Here is a 14,713-nt window from a genome sequence, read left to right as displayed (position 1 = left end):
TTGTTTTTTTAATTTTGAATAAAGTAATAACAGTTTTCCTCAATTCTACTTTATGTTTTTAAGTGAGAATAATAAGGTACCATTCTCCTCCAGTATCAGTTGTTGGCAACACTTTATAATAACCAACAGTTATACATGGTTATATAATTAACTTAGTTGATAGTTATTTTACTGTATACAAACAATGACATTTTAATTAATAATGTTAACTCATTATTAGTAATGCTATAATTTCTGTTATTTTCTCATTAGTTTGAGTAATATGCAATGTTTAGTTTATAAACTATGTTGTATCATAGCTGAGAGACGATAACAATTACATTCTGATTACATTAGTAAAGTATTTATAACAGTTTAGCATTAACATGTTATATACTATATCAATATTCATTAATGATAACCATATGATTTGTAAAACATCTATAAACATTAGATAGATTATTAAAAAATAAATTAAATTATTAACCTTTGATAAAGTATTAGCTATCAATCTAAATATTTTTTATAGATGCTTCACAAATGTATTATTAACCATTAACAAAGTGTTAGAAATATCTGTCTATGTAATGTTTATAAATATTTTATGCACAATTTCTTAAGGGTTTACAAATGATTTCATAATTTTTAACAAATAATTCTAAAAATATATATAATAATGCTTAAAATAATATATATTATAGCATTACTAATAATTACTTTACATTATTAATTATAATGTCATGATTTTGTTAACAGTTAAATAACTATTAAGGCAATTTTTATTAACAATCTTTATAAATGAATGTTATTATAAAGTGTTGCGCACTTGTTAAGAAGTGTAGGAATTCCAACTTGTTGCAATGAGCTGTTAATGTGAGTAATGAATATAGTATATTATGCAGTGAGGTGCTGGCTGGCTACTGACCACTTCTCGGGGCAGCAGGGAGTCCTCAGGGCGATTCACCAACAGGTTCACAGTCCCACCCATGGGCGTGGCTCGGAGCAGGGCCACCACCTCTTCCTGGCTCTTACCATTCAGGTCCACTCCGTTAACCTGCACACACACATACACACACACACACACACACACACACACACACACACAGAGCACATCAGATAAGCACATACAAACAGGCCAAAATAGATGTACACACACAGACTCGGCGGCCAACACTAAAATCAAAGAGCTCTCCCGCTTTAAAGAGGGGGAGTCTACGGCCTCCACATAACCTTTATGCAGATTACCCACTGAGCCAGTCGGAGCTGCTATTAAACATGGCTTATTTCCCCCTAAAGTGAGCGCTAGCTGATTTTCATGTCAGTCTGATTGAAGTCTAATCAAAATATTGTTCCATCTAGCCACTTTTCCTCAGCAATTCAAAGCTGGAGCTGAACCGCTATAGCCGTGGGGAACGCGGTGTGTTTGACTCGTTTCAACAAAAGCTCTGTAAGATTTAATTTCAGAACAAAACCATATCAGCAAAAGAGTAATTAGTCTCTGAAATAATAATACAATCTCACAGAGCACACTGCGAACATTACATAACGGTTAGAGGCTGCTAGAAAGTGGCGCCCAACCTCCAGCAGCCGGTCCCCGGCTTTCAATCGGCCATCTTGGATGGCGGCCCCTCGGGGAAGGATGTTTTTCACATAAATGGGAGCGCTGCCTGCGATGGGGACGTCTCTGGATGTGATGCTGAACCCGAGACCCTCTGGACCTAGGGGATAATGGAAAACAAACGAATGTGGTTAAAAAATATAATGTGATATTTTACTGATTAGTTTTTCTCGTGCCTAATTGCCATAAAGAGAGTTCAGAGGTTTCCTACACAACATCAATCCTTGAGATTTCGGCGTCCTGCTCAAGGACACTTCATTAGGTACATTTTGCCAGCAGGGGTGCGTGAACCCGGGCAGTAAAACTGAAAGATTGCCAGCCTGCGTGCTCTCGCGCCGCGCTGCCACAGAAACAGTGATATTACTGATTTACAGCCTTGTGGAGGCTTTATCGTTCTGAAGAGAGAGAAGTAAGTAATGTGCATGTGTTTATGTTTGGTAAAGACTTTCAGCACGTCTATATGAGTTCATAAATGTCAACAACAAGAGATTTGTTTCTCCAGGTAAACATGGTGACATTCATTTTCTTGCTTTCATTTCAAAAAGCCCCGCACGACCAATATGTACAATATGATTACAATGTTTTCTCCCTATATTTGCATTTTAGAGGAAATATTTTGTACTTCATTATAGTTATTTGTAATAAAAGTCAGAAAAGGAACCTAAAAATGCCATGCCAAACTACCACATTGCTTTTACAGTGACTCTTGGCCGGACTCTTGAAACCATCTCTGAACGATCCTTTTCATTACACGCCGCTGTAACATGAGAAACCACAACGCAGGGATCAAATTAGGGTTTTCCACCATGTTCTGAACCTCCTATAGTTAATGCAAACAGACTTACTTCCATCCTTGCCATCAGGGTGTGTCTCGCGCACCGTTTTTTAAGGAAGTCAAAACATGTCCCCGACTCTAAATATAGTGTCAATGCTATGAACCAAAATTGAGTGTTTATGATAAGTGCATGTGGACTTGAAAGCCACGCTCTGGAGTTACGGTCGGATTAAAGAGCGGTTAGGGACCAGAATAAGCAGAGCAAAGTGAATGATTATGGATTGCGAATGCATCAAATCTTGTTCACTAGCCTCTTAAAATGCAGTGCGCTACACCTAAATAGCAAAAAATTCTGTTTTCTAAATCATCCATGTGCCGTGCGCCAGATGTTTTAACCAAAAAACCCTTAAGACGTTTTGGTACAACGGCAGGTCAGGAGGTTGCGTTCAAATCATGTCTGGGTCAGTAAAACCTTATACTATATATAGATGGTAGGTCTGTCAATTGATTCAAATATTGAATTGCCATTAATTGCATTATTGTCCATAGTTAATTGTGATAACTGCAAATGAATCGCACATTTTTTATCTGTTCAAAATGAACCTTAAAGGGAGATTTGACAGGTATTTAATACTCTTATCAACATGGGAGTGGGCAAATATGCTGCTTTATGCAAATGTATGTATATGTTTATTATTGGAAATCAATTAACAACACAAAACAATGACAAATATTGTCCAGAAACCCTCACAGGTACTGCATTTAGCATAAAACAATATGCTGAAATCATAACATGGCAAACTGCAGCCCAACACGCAACAACAGCTGTCAGTGTGTCAGTGTGCTGATATGACTATGACCTGCCCCAAACTGCATGTGATTATCATAAAGTGGGCATGTCTGTAAAGGGGAGACTTGTGGGTACACATAGAACCCATTTTCATTCACATATCTGGAGGTCAGAGGTCAAGGGACCTCTTTAAAAATGGCCATGCCAGTGTTTGCTCGCTAAAATTAAGCTCACATTTGGAGTGTTATTTAGCCTCTTCTGCGACAAGCTAGTATGACATAGTTGGTGCCGATGGATTCCTTAATTTTTTTGTTTAATATGATGCCAGTATCTTCACTCTAGCTTTAAAATTGAGCCTTCTCCAACCTAAAAATCACAAGTAAAATAATTTGCCACACCACGTTATTGCGTTAACTTTGACAGCCCTAGTTTTAACCAAAAAAACCTTCAGACTTTTTGGTGCAACGGCTGGTCAGGAGGCTGCGTTCAAATCATCTTCTACTATATATAGACAGTTTGTGTAATGTGGAAAGCAGTGCTCATTATATGCTCATTAATAGTTGTTTCTTACTGATGTATCATTGAGCAAAAGCTACAAGGCTTTTTTTGAAGTGTAGTGAGTGGTAAGCTGAGGAAACACTTGAGATATCAGCTGTGCAAAGCTCTTTGCTTTAGCTTTTAAGGCTGACCTTTAAGGTCCATCTAATGAATATGAATTGCTGGTCTGGAGGAAGTAGGCAAATACAATAACAGATAAATAAGAGGATCTCAGGCCTGACCTTTGCTGCTGACCAGACCTGAATTTGTCAAATAAATGCAAGAAATGGTTTCAAATGTCAGCTAGGAAATGAGATAAACCAAATAAATTGTGTTTGTCTGGGTTATTCTCTGACAGAATATTTAAAAATTCAATATCCTGCTACATAATGCTATTAGATGAGTCATTAAGAACAGCGTTCAGAGATACATTCCACCATGCATAACCTAGCCGTCGGCGTTTCTAGCAGTCAAGTGGGAGAGTCGCATTATGTGGTTTCAGTGGAGGCTTTTCTGATGGTAACAACAGTGATTAGTATTCATGTCAAAGTAGCTGCTCATTTCACAGAGCTGTCAGCACCTCTGATGGTTCATCATGACCTACTTTCCCCCAGTACGTCTCTCCGGCAGTCTGACGAACTCTCTGTCGTCTCGCTGACAGTGATGGTGTTGATGAACGAGAAACACAAAGAGGGCGAAGCGCGGATGGCAACTTTTCTCGTGGCGTCTGCACACAAACAAACTTGCGGAAAGGTGATGAAGAGGTTGCTTATGAAGTCAAAAAAGTTTGTCTGCCGAGGATAATGACGTGCTGTGATCTCTCCATCAATGCAGCGGGGTAACTAAGCAGACGGAAAAAGAGCTGCCATCGTTTATGTTGAATGTTAAATCTGCAGAGTTTGACTTCATGAACGGCAAACTTTTAATACAAGGTCACATCGCTGCCGTGGCAATCAGTTCCCTACTCAGAAATTAAAGGGACTGTATGTAAGTCTTCACATGTATAAACATGTTGTTTTTTTGCCAATGTGTGAACAGGTTTTAACCTAACCTAAAAAATTAGACCTTTCTGGGTTTCCTCTCAGCCTGTAGATTGCTTTTATTGTGAAGAACCCGGACCCATTTTTCGGGGAAAATCCAACGGATCTCACGTCATGCGGGCCCGCGAGTGCCTTTAATTTCAGCTGCGCTTACAAGGCAAACACGTGCAACCATAGCTAACGTTCGGTTAGAAATGGAGTCCCCTAACACCAACAAACGACCAGCTCCAACCACAACTCAGACTACAACACTAACTCCACGGAAGCACAAAAAAAACAAAGTTATATCTAGTGAAGCCCGTCTTGCAAAACAGGAATGTGACCGACGTCGGGGGAAAACTAGTATGTGTACGTGGGAAGTGAGTGGTGAAGCAAGAGAGAGAAAGAGCGGCAGCGAATGTGTGAGAAAACAAGCGAGCAGCGGAGCAGAAGAGAGTTAGTTTAGCTCTGAGAATGTCAAGTGAATGTACAGTGGAAGTTGCAATTTGTCCAGAAATGAGTCTTGTTTCCCTGCTGCTGAGTGAAGTGACGGCGGGGGTTAACTGCGGAGGGAGTAACGTTATCGACGCCAGTTATCACTAGGATCAGTATCTGCCGGGCCTTCGATTCATGGAGGGACCTTCGTTTGGTAAGCTAACAATACTGCCAAGCAGGTGAAATATATAGTGATATTGTGGTTTTAGCTGGCTAATTTGCTAACGTTGATCAACATGATGCCTGTCAATCACATTCAGTCTCACATGTGTCAGTAGCATACTTGCCAACCTTGAGACCTTAAAAAAAGGGTACACTGAAACAGCATTTTTAAGTTAAACTTTTGATTTTACCTTTAACTCCCAGGAAAGAGAACTGAATAATGTGCCCCTCTGGTGTGAACTTGGCGTGTTAATCTCTAACATAAACTAATATGCATCCGTTTTCATTTATTGTTCCTTCTGCTGGAGTATATTTCTTTCTCATAGTACTCTCCATTTCTCTCCCCTTGTCTCACTCACCGAAGGTCCATTCTGACACAACGTAACAACGGCACCACTGTGCTCTGAAACCCGTTATTTCCAGTGGCTTGCACCACAACAGATTTTTGCTGCACCGAGCAAAGCCCAACTTCGAGCGCTGCACGCTGTGACGAGCGCAGCTTAAACGTGAGCTCAAACCGCGCTGTGTCGTGAGCAAACACTGATCTTTTTCTGCCGGGAAACAACTTTTGGTGTAGCTGTATTGTTGTCCGGGTGGAAGCAGTCGGGATTATACACACTGTTCAGTTCCAGAAACAGGCTAAGATAACGAAATGGAGAAAAAAAAGTGTGACAATTTGTAAGCAAATTGGGAGAAATACAGGAGAAATGTGAACCCGGGAGGAAACCAGGAGAGGGCAATGAAAAACAGGAGTCTCCCGAGAAAATTGGGAGGGTTGGCAAGTATGGTCGGTAGTGCACAGGTGTCACTGTTAACAAGCAATTTCTGATTCTTACAGAGAGTACCTTTGAACTTTAGAGATAGACTAATAAAAGACAGATTTTATTTCTAACCAAAAAGCTAACAGTGACTTCACAGAGTTCTAAATAAAGTTTTGTTGATCATTACTTCATGATCAGTGATATCCCACTGTACCTCCGTCATACAGTTTCAGATCTGGATGAGCTTAACATTTTAAATCCTTTACATCCCTGTCTTTGCCCCCCCTCTCCACCGTGACCCCTCCTCCCATTCCAGTGCTTTTCCCCTCATCTGGCCTGAACACAATCTAATGAGCAGAATCAAACTCCTGCCCATTCTAAGATCCCGTCATTAACGGTCTCCAATCAGGCAATTAGGAGAATGCAACTCTAATAGGCCCGCGGTAATTAACCACTGACGTCTTTATTTTGGGTAATAGAAGACCAGGATAAAAGTAATTGTATCCTTTCTGGATTAGTTGGAATCCTGGCTCCAATAAGCCAATTAAACAGCAAACATGAGGAGAGGCTGAGGCACATTAGAATGACTTAATGGGGTGCGTATGTCCTTTTCGACTGCACTATTTGATTAAGGCACTCTTGTTAATTCGCCAAGCAAGATCTGCTCCCGCCACTCCAATCCCGGGGCCCACTTAGGGGGCCGAATCACAACAATTACAACGAGTCAACAACAAAACTGCCGAAGCCTTTCTAAAAGTACATTAGTAGCGATAAAGTCTGATTGTAATCAAATGGAACTGTCAAAATGGATTTCGGGGGGCACACTTTGTCGGGTTTTAGTGCTCAGTTAAATTTCCAATTCAACAACATTTGGACAATAATTCATCTCCATGTAGAGTTCACGAATGGCTCGCAATATACAAGCCCCATTTAAATCACGAGCAATAATCTCAGAAACCATTTCTGTCACTTGGACTAGAGCGCACTTTTGAGAGTTATGGCTGGTGTTGAATTGGACCATGAAGTGGCTAGTGAAAATAAACTAAACTACTGGCATCAGCCTCTGGAGCTGCTGGAGCTCCACCAACAGCTTGGTTTCACTAAAATGAGAGGCTTGTGTGCAGAATGAAAAAGAAAAACTTCACCATATTATAAACAAATAAAAGTATATAACTAGCACCGCAGTCCTATGCTGTAGAAGAACTCTGAAACTCTGCCGGCAGCAGTCGGAGACCTTCGCCAAACATATTAGGAGCGGCTTGTGACTGCATTTCCCCCGAGCACGTTGCATTTAGCCTGCGCCGCTGCCCTCGCCTGCCGCACTATTCCCTGAAGCTCGCTGCTACGGCCTCGGTGCCAGCTCTCGACTTAACATCTGCTCCCTCCGACAGCAAAGAGAGAGAGACAAAAGAGTAGGCGAGTCACCTCAGCGCCAGTTCATTTTACAACCAACTGCTCGTCAATTCATATAAAGATAGAGAAGTGATGAAAACGAGATGGAGTCTGGCAGTAAACTCACCACAATGGTTGGCTAAGATATACAAGCGCTCCAGTATCAAAGGCCCGTCCAAGTCAACAAACAAAACCGACCACAGCTGGAAGCAGACTGATTGCTGAATCTTAATATTTCGACCACAAGAGCGTGGTGATGTAGCCGGAGGGCATCAAACCACAAACTCTGTTTTCAAGAAGCGGTTGATCTGTGTTTGCTTTTGGCCTGCTCGCGTAAACACAGCCCAAAGGCAAGGAGAGATTTTTGAATATTTCCTGAAAGATTTAAGGTTGTCTCCCTCCTCAACCTATTGTTTACGCCGGAGAAAATAAATGCATACAGATGATGAGACGGTTTGTCTCAATGAGGATTAAAGAAGGGTGACAGAGTGGAAGATGGGTGATGGAGGCAGGAATAGAAAGAGAGAGAGAGAGAGAGAGAGAGACAGGTGTTATGTGCATCTGCTCTCCCCTTGAAGGATGCACTACTTTATGGTTGTCACATCAGCTACTTGATGATTCAAATAGTAAAACTGTATGTTTGTGTCTGAAAGTGAACTTCAGGAGACACTTTCTTTCCTCAGGCTGTGAGACTCCTCAACTCCAACTCATCCTCCACCCTCCACCATAAAAAATAGTTCTGCTTTTTGTTTTTCTTATGTAGCATAAAGGGACTATAGCTGCATTTCTACGACTGCAACTGCGCAACCCTGTGTTTTACAATATCATTAAATGAACCTTGAAGTGCAAAATAGAATCTGCTCTTTGATGCTGTAATACTATCTGTTACACAGAGCTCTTCTACAGCTCTCTGATGAGAGAGTGGATGTAATTTGTCAACGAGGAGATTGGCAGCAATGCTGGCAGAAGCGGTTCTAATCTGTCCACACATGGATATTCTTTTTTTCCTCGGTTGCAAGCGAAGTCAAACCACTGTCAGTCCCTTCTGGGCCCTATTTTAAGGGGAAATGAGGGCTGGCAGAAAGTTGAATAATAAATACATTCTCAGCCAGTCACATCACTGTGTCTCGTCGCTCTGAAACAGCTGTGCCAATCACAGTGACGCATGATGCCACTAGATCAACAAATTGGCTTCTTCAGGAAGTCATATTGTTTTCTGGATGATGCAGAGCAGTAGCGTTAGATTTGTAAAAAAAAAAAAAGTTGGAAAGGAGGCTGTGATGCACGGGATTAACGAGCTCCGGTAATCCGATGTCTCGTTTAAACGGCCAGAATACAGAGTTACAATGGACCGGTCTGATGTGTGTAGAGTGTGTGGGGTGATCATTTGCAAATGATTTAATGAAGGTAAACACAGTGGACTGCACCAGAAACAGACATGGTTCTGAGATGTCCAATTGGACCCAATTTCCACCAAAATACCAACAACTCGCTTTACGCTGCTTCATTTGAATGAGATCTCTGCGCTGGCTGCCAAAATACCACACAAACGTAAAGCAGAGAGAATTTAAAAGGTCGGGAGAACGGTCGGAGCGCTGCATGCGCTGGTCTCGTGAAAATGAAAAGATTTTACATCATGCATTCGTGTGTCTGCTGGTTCTTACCTTTCTTCAGCTGGATGTTGAATTTGCGTCCTTTGTTCTTCAGGTAGGAGCTGTTGGACGGGTTTGTGCTTACCCTGCGCTGCAGGGAGGGGGAGGGGGCTGAAGAGGTCCTGGAGACCAAGGTGTGGGGTAACGTGGCGTACCGTCGGTTCTGCTCCGGGGTGCTTCCTGCCAGGGATCCCTGGTGGCTACAGAGCAAGACAAATATCAAGGTTTCATTTGTTTTTTTTACCAACAGAAATAGACTTTTAGATATTGTGGTTGAAAGGAAAGCAGAAGTTGAGGACATTTCCAGAATGCTGTTTTGATATTTTCTGTATTTTTGTTAATGAACTAGTAGTAGGTCAACATTTCAAAAACAACCCGAACAAGAACAAACTTTTTTTATCATAATATTATGACGAAACATCATGTTTTTACCTCCACCAGGAGATTATGTATTTGGTTGTGCATGTGAGTGCATCTCTGTGTCTGTCTGTCCACAGCTAATCTCGCATAATGCTGGACTCATCAGCTTAATATTTTTGGTGCTCATTTATGACTGCATTCTCAAGGACCTCTCATGGTTGCAGTGATTGACACTTTTTGAAAACATATTTCATTGGCGACATATTTTATTGACTGTTTGACATCTTTGACTGCTGACTCCTCGCTACTCTTGACCGGTCTGTCGGGGCCACAAGTGATCAACACCTGCTTCAGTTTGGACTCCTCTTGTTTACGCTATGGATTACAAATTGTTCCTTTCTTGATTTGTACGCCTAGGTAAGACAATTGCATGTATGTATGTATGTATGCATGTATATATGTATGTATGTATAACCATTGCTTAGCAAATGATAAACTGAACCGAGCATTGACTGCAACGAAGCGCGTCTTCTGTTAGCACCCGATGGGCAGCAGAGTCCTGCAGTGCGTTTGGCTAACAGAGCTAACAGCTAACGGAATTAAACACACAGCAGGACTGAAAGTTTCTGTTCATTTTGACCGTAAACTGACAGTTGCTAAGATTAAAATGAGAGTGTATCTGTTGCGTGAGACGTGCGAGTAAAATATGCTTGCGGTCTAGACGGGGTTAATTGTAGGTTGTATTCTTTCAATCAAACATTACAGCAGTGGTCGTTGCAAACACTCCTGATGGAGATCTGCGCTGTACTGAGTGCACTACTCTGGTTAGAACATGTTTTGGACAAGTATCTGGATGCCTTTTGGGTCACTATTGGAAATAATGATGGTAACAGCAGCTTAGGACAACAGACATGTAGGCCTGACCCTGCCTGCTCCATGGATCGACCGGTTGGTCAAAAAGCCCTGGTCTAGTCAATAATTTATTGGTTGACAAATTGTTCATGGGGTTAGGATTGTTATTTTGTGAAAGCTCTGACATTGTGCCCTGCTGATTGGATTCAATTCTCTCTTCTGTATCTTGTCAATGTAAGATAATAATAATAATAATAAGTGCTGTTGTAAATTGAGCATATACATACATATAGAAAGAGAGACCAAGTGTGTGCACATCCAGGCAAAGACACTCAGGTGCAAGATAAAAAATACTAAACTGCAGGGCACAAAGGAGGTGTGCACACTGTTAGGCTGCAAATAAATAGATTATTTTTTCTTTTTCTCTTTTCAAGGCAACATTTCAATCCGCAAGAACTTCCTCAGGCAACTGTGAAAGAGAAAAAGAGAAATAAAGTATTTATTTGGAGCCTAACAGTGAGCAGACCTTTGTGCCCTGCATATACATTATGGCCATTATCTGTCAAGCTACTATAATGTAATAATGTATGATGCACAATAAGGATGTCTCAACATTAAATGATTATCTCTGTGCAGTAATGAATGACTAAATGTAACATACAGAGAATGAATAGAGGATTTATGAATTTATATGATTGATATTAGGTCTGTAAACCCAGAGACAAGTACCTACTTGATAAACACCCACATGTTTAGCTTTCTGGAATTAGGCCAAAGACATTACAGAAATTAATAGTAACCACGGGCGGATGAAATGGGCTTTTAACAAGATGATCAGCGATGCAAACCTGGAGGTCTCAGGTAGAAATTATTATTAAACTGCTCTCTTGCCTTTTATTGAGTAGCTTTTAAACATTGATGGATTCACAGTGAACATATTAAGGAAAAGTCATTGACTGGTGTAATTAAAACACAATTGCATTCACTGGGAGCCTGAGACTGTTTAGCCTTTAGGGATGCACCAATACCGGATCAGATATCGGGCCGATACTGACTCAAATGGCTAGATCGATGACATTTGGGCCGATCCATTTAATTCAATTTCATGTTTTTCAATATATACATCATATCCTTGAATTTTAATTCCTGTTTACTTTTTGTCCAATCTGTTGCTGCATTAAAATCTCAATTGTAATTCCTGTTAATTTTGAAGATTTTTTTTATTGATAAATAAGAATTCAATAAATGTATATCTATGTATTTATTTGTTACATTTTGTTTTATAAAACAATATTTAACTCAACCCTGATGTTGCCTTACACATAAAATAATGATCCCAGTCACGTCCACACAGTGAGGCATACAGCTTATTAATTAAACACTGTTATTACATGGCTTTGTTGAATACTCGATTCTGATTGGTCAATCACAGCATTCTACGGTCCGGTATTTCTTTATGACAGACCGTTGCTATGGTTGCAGTTCTGATGTTGGACTCTGGCGGACCATTTTTGTGTCAAATTATTGATTTCTTAAGTAAGTAGCCGTGTAATAACCGGGATAATGTACAGCTAGCAGGTCATTATTATGAAATAAACCGGCACTTGTCGGGGTTTATTTCACAACAATCACCGACTTGCTGTACATTATCAGTTACGTATCGGATCGGTACTCTGTATTGGCCGATACCCAAAGCCCAGGTATCGCTATCCATACCGGGACTGAAAAAGTCAGATCGGTGCATCCCTATTAGCCTTATTACGTTTAATGGTGCCGTGCGTCGCGCTTTCATCTGGCTCTCAAATTCTGTGTAGGTTGTCTTAACATCGACTCAAACAGCAACATGTTTGCTGGATAGGGATACACAAGGCAACTCTTAAAACATACTCGTGGTTTTGGCCCGGTTGTGGTCCAGATCTGTGCGTCGGCCCCCCCACCGAACTGGACGTGTCCCCCGAGTTTAGAGAGACTTGGCTGAAGCGGACTCTGTTGGGCTGGGGGCTAAGCTCGCTCTGGAGCGACAGCAGCTCGAACTGTCTCCTCATGGCGGCGGGAACCACGTGGAAGAGGATGGCCGTGCCGCGCATGGCCTGCTTGAAGATGTTCTGGGCTCTGGAGGTGGTACAGAGAGAGAGTGAGAGAAAGAGAGAGAGAGAGTGGGTAGGTCATGCAGACAGAAATGAATTAGCTTTAACATGATAAGAGATACAAGTGCAGTAATGTGCTATCATAGCTTGACAGATATAGAAGGATAAGGGTGGTGCTGTATGTTGAGAGGCGATAGGGAGAGTTGAGGTTAGCATGGCTAATCGCAGGGCTACTCACCGCGTAGCAGCAGAGGACAGAAAATTACATTATCTATAATTACCAGCATCGCGACAGCAATGAGATAAGAACGGTGAGTCAGTGATGAAACATTATATATTGTGTAGTCTATATTACACCAGTGAAAGATACTGTATGAGGAGTGTATAAGTCTCTCTACAATAGCAGTCTGTGGGTTTGTGTGTGGGCATGAGTTGACTCAACAATCAGACCAGAGATGATGAATCATGCATCAAGGAAGCTCTCCAGACAATGAGGTTCCAAAGTAAGCAGACACACACTTCACTCTTTACGCACAAAATAAGAAAAAATAGCCAAAACACACACTCAGTCTCATGCGACTTGTGGGGCCAAATAAGCCGAGACAAGAGCTCAACATGATTCCCAGACGCAAGAATTGTTTAGTCTGGTTTGCCGGGTGGCACTTAGCATATAGATAGGCTGGCCAGGAGCGAGCCATGCCGCAGCATAAGGGCCCAAAGAAGCGCTGGGTTTTCTGGATACCAACAAACCCACCTCCTGTTTCCAGACCCCCATTACCACGCCAATAATACCATGCTGATTCTATCCAAATGACAGCCGCTAAGCTGCTTCTGCCACGACAGACAGCACTTCATTCGAGCGGTGTCACGGAGGCGAAGGCGCGCACGCCGTATACCGAGCCACTTCTGCGGGATTTGGTCTCTCCCATCTTTATTCTTATGGTAATTTGAAAAGAAAACACTCACATGTGCACGCCGAGGGGGTAAGAGTGTGTGCGTGTTTGTGCGCAAATGTTCCCACCTGCACATATACAGTGCCATCACTCCAGTAATCAGCCTCCACGCGAGCCTGATTGAATAATAAATTACCCCATCAATGCATCATTACATTCAGTTAGATTAAGCGCCTCAAAATATTTACCCATGCAAAACAATCCAAGGAGATTAGACTATCACTTTAAATTGTCGCTCTCTGCGATGCACAATCAATGGGGGGGGGGAGGTTGATGAGAGAGGAGCGAGGGGGGCAGAAAGGGAGGAAAGTTTAGCTCCTTCACCTCATTTTTATGCAGAATCACAAACATCATATGCATTTGGATGCCGGTGAGGAGGGTGTGTTTGGCAAGGGAGGTGGTGGTGGGGATGTGGCGGGGGGGAGGTAAGTGTGGAACGCTACAAAACATCACTCCCTAGTGGATTTGGTTTGTAAGCCTCTTTCACAGTAGAAAAGGCTTGGAAGGAGACTGGGATGTTTACTAATGACAATAGTATCGTTTTGAAAAGAAAAAAAAAAAAAAAAATCCTCAAACCTTCGTGGCATTGTGCACGGTCGGATGAACACATTAATATAATGTGGTAAGGTAACTGTGATAGTCTGGAGTTTTACAAGCTGATGAGGAGCTTTTCTTATCTTTGCCAAAGTTGGTTATGCTAAGTGCACTTTAAAGGACCGGTGTGTAACAATTAGGGGGATCTAATAGCAGAATTGGAATATAATTTTAATAAGTTTTCTTTGGTGAATAATTATCTGATAATAAGAATCATGTTTTCGTGACCTTAGAATGAGCCGTTTATATCTACATAGGGAGCAGGTCCTCTTCATGGAGTCCGCTATGTAGCACCGCCATGTTTCTACAGTAGCCCAGAACGGACAAACCAAACTCTGTTAACTTTTCCTGCTTGGGCCGGAGTCCATAACGTTACTCGCTCTCTCTCTCTCTCTCTTGCTTCACCACTCACTTCCCATGTACATACAAACTCTACGCACTGGCTCTGCTACAGATGGCTCTAGAGAGAGCCGTTCATGTTTTCACGTTGGCCGCTGTAGTTCTCCAACACGGGAGAGGCTTCAGTTGGTTGCAATCTCGTCACCTCACCGCTAGATACTGCCAGATCCCACACACTGTACCTTTTAATTAAAGCTGTCAATCAATTAAAATATTTAATCCCGATTAATCGCATGATTGTCAATAGCTAGTCGCGATTCATCGCAAATTGTTTGCACATTTTTTATC

The 14,713-nt window shown here is 41.7% G+C and overlaps 1 protein-coding gene across 3 annotated transcripts in view; it reads right to left on the bottom strand.

The window, feature by feature from the left end:
- LOC141759297 (partitioning defective 3 homolog) overlaps positions 1-14,713 on the bottom strand; it is a 432,434-nt gene that overhangs the window by 215,271 nt on the left and 202,450 nt on the right. For all 3 annotated transcript variants that reach the window (XM_074621247.1, XM_074621248.1, XM_074621249.1), the window contains 4 exons: positions 12,280-12,504; positions 9,193-9,380; positions 1,558-1,697; positions 905-1,033 (listed from right to left, as the gene is read on the bottom strand). In XM_074621247.1, the coding sequence (XP_074477348.1) occupies positions 905-1,033; positions 1,558-1,697; positions 9,193-9,380; positions 12,280-12,504 (682 nt within the window). The remainder of the gene's footprint in view (positions 1-904; positions 1,034-1,557; positions 1,698-9,192; positions 9,381-12,279; positions 12,505-14,713) is intronic.

Source organism: Sebastes fasciatus, chromosome 21 (genome assembly GCF_043250625.1).
Source record: "Sebastes fasciatus isolate fSebFas1 chromosome 21, fSebFas1.pri, whole genome shotgun sequence".
NCBI classification, from domain to species: domain Eukaryota; kingdom Metazoa; phylum Chordata; class Actinopteri; order Perciformes; family Sebastidae; genus Sebastes; species Sebastes fasciatus.
This window is presented reverse-complemented; position numbering and strand designations above follow the sequence as displayed.